At 61.8% G+C, this 2,178-nt stretch overlaps 1 protein-coding gene across 1 annotated transcript in view; it reads left to right on the top strand.

Moving 5' to 3' along the window:
- Positions 1-1,417: 1,417 nt before the first annotated feature.
- The window catches only part of LOC104539832 (low density lipoprotein receptor adapter protein 1-like), a gene marked incomplete at its 5' end in the record, with an annotated part of 3,073 nt that continues 2,312 nt past the window's right edge, over positions 1,418-2,178 (top strand). Inside the window, 2 exons of the mRNA XM_010183457.1 lie at positions 1,418-1,560; positions 1,997-2,109. Coding sequence (XP_010181759.1) covers positions 1,418-1,560; positions 1,997-2,109 — 256 coding nt within the window. The remainder of the gene's footprint in view (positions 1,561-1,996; positions 2,110-2,178) is intronic.

Below are 2,178 nucleotides of genomic sequence, written 5' to 3'. Positions count from 1 at the left end.
AGTGGGTTCCCTGGCAGCTGTCGGCTGTGCAGCAGCACGCACTGTGATGAGGTCTCCTGATTTCCCTGTGGGTTCAGTTTATTCCAGTTACGAGTCGGAGCCTTCTGCAAATGTGCCAGTACCGTTCAGGGAGCTAATCCCAGGGAAGAGGTGAAAAATAACCCTGAAATGTATTGGCTTGGCGTGAACAGTAGATACCTGGGCGATTCCCAGGGAAGTGCACAAACCCGCTGTTTGTAGCAGAGGATGTAACCGTGGGCTGAATCCCAAGAGCAGGCTGTGGCTCGCTGTGCCTTAGCCCGTCTGTATATCCTCTCTCGCCATCCTCGTGCTCTTTGGGATTTGAGGACAGTAAATGTGTGCTCACATCTGCTTCAGCTCTGCTTGAAGGCCATCACAGGGAGGCACAGGAGGATTGTTCCTGTGCACACCAGTCTGGGAACCGCAGCTTTCCCATGGGGGTGAACTTTCAGTGGGGGCCGGCGGCTTTGTCTGCGGGAGCGGAGGTTGCGTGGGTGCCTCTGCGGTTGCTCTGTGCACCCTGTGCCAGCCGCAGCCGCGCCAGGACCGCGGGGCCGGGCTCCTGCTCCCACCAGCACATCCGCCGCTGTCAGGACACGCTGCAGAAATGCACTGGTTCCTGAGGGAAGCTGGAGATGCTGAGGACTCCCTAGGGAATCTCCCTGGAGCGAACAGACTCTCTGCCTGTTGGGTTTTTTGTTTCTTTTTCCTCGACTGCAGCGGTGGGGCTTGGAAAGAGAGGGCGCAGGAAACCGGAGCCAGTGCCCCTTTAATTCTGTGACCTGCAAAGCAATGCACGCGGGAGCTCTCTTCCCTCTGCGCGATGGAGTTCATCCATAAAATGTGTTTTCCTGGAAGCTATTTTATGTCTTTGAAATACCCATCCCAGCCATCCCTTACCACGGCGTCTTTGCGGTGCCGTTGCGTCCCTGTCACCTCGGCTTGGATGACGAGCGCTGGGCGAGCGGCCCCGCTGGGGGCTGGCGCTGGTTACACTGGGACAACGCGGGGCTGTGATCTGAGCGAGCGTGGCAGCAAGCGCTGCTGCTCTGAGACGGATGTGGTGCAGAGAGGATCCTGGTTGTAGAGAAACAGATGGCACCCAGGAATGCAAGGTTCTGCAGGCAGCAGTGAGCTCTGCAGCACCCGGGGCCCAGTGCAGGTGCACAGGGGCTCACAGACAGAGCCTGCACCTCCGAGGATGGAGGGACAGAGCTCTGAGGGTGAACTGTCCTCGTCCTGCTGCTCCTCCATGACAGACACAGAGCCAGGAGAGCGTCCTGGGGAGCTGCACCGCTGCTGGGAGCAGTGGAGCTGCACCAAGGTGGGGTGGCTCTGCTGGGCCGAGCTGTGGGGCCGCGGGTGCGTGGCTTCTGAGGCGTTTTTGTCTTTGCAGAGCTTCCTGAGAGCTGGGCTGACATGCAGGAACCGCTGCTGGAGGGGATGTGCTTCACGCTCAAGTATCTGGGCATGACGCTGGTGGAAAAACCCAAAGGAGAAGACATGGCTGCTGCCGCCATCCGCAGGATCGTGGCCACGGTGAGGGCTGGCCCTGGGCCCTGCTGTGCCGGGGTGGGGAACAGCCGGTTCGGATCCCAGCCCCCGGAGTTCAGGAGGTGTCCGTGTCCCAGCCCCCTGCCGCAGCAGGGACCGCGCTGGGTCCAGGGGGTGAATGGCTGCTCCCCAGTGCTGTGGGGAAGCTGTGGCCCTGCAGGACGGCTCCTGCACCAGGACCACGGCGAGGAGCAGAGCTGTGCCTGTCACAGCACAGGGGGGACGCACCAGGGGACGCAGGGTCGGTCCTGTCCCGTGTGTGCAGGGTCTGCCAGATCCAGGCTCTGCTTTCCCGTCCCTGCAGCAAGGGCCGGAGTGGGTGGTGCTGTACAGAGCCTGGGGGCTCCTGCCAGGAGCTTCACCCAGCGAGGGGGTGAAGACCCCAGGTTTGCAGGGGTTTCTGGTGTCTCCCCACTGCCAGGCGCGGGTGGGAGCTCGCAAGTTCCAGAAGGTGATTCTGACGGTGTCTCCGAGGGGCATCTCGCTGCAGGACGCAGACACGAAGGAGATGGTCGAGAACATCTCCATCTACAGGTGGGCACGGCGTGGGGGCCCTGGGTGTCCCAAGCCACCGGGGAGGGCTGGGCCGGTGGCAGCTTCACG

Source organism: Mesitornis unicolor, unplaced genomic scaffold (genome assembly GCF_000695765.1).
Source record: "Mesitornis unicolor isolate BGI_N332 unplaced genomic scaffold, ASM69576v1 scaffold41414, whole genome shotgun sequence".
NCBI lineage: Eukaryota > Metazoa > Chordata > Aves > Mesitornithiformes > Mesitornithidae > Mesitornis > Mesitornis unicolor.
The sequence above is the reverse complement of the archived record's forward strand: the minus strand, read 5'-3'. Positions and strand labels throughout refer to the sequence as shown.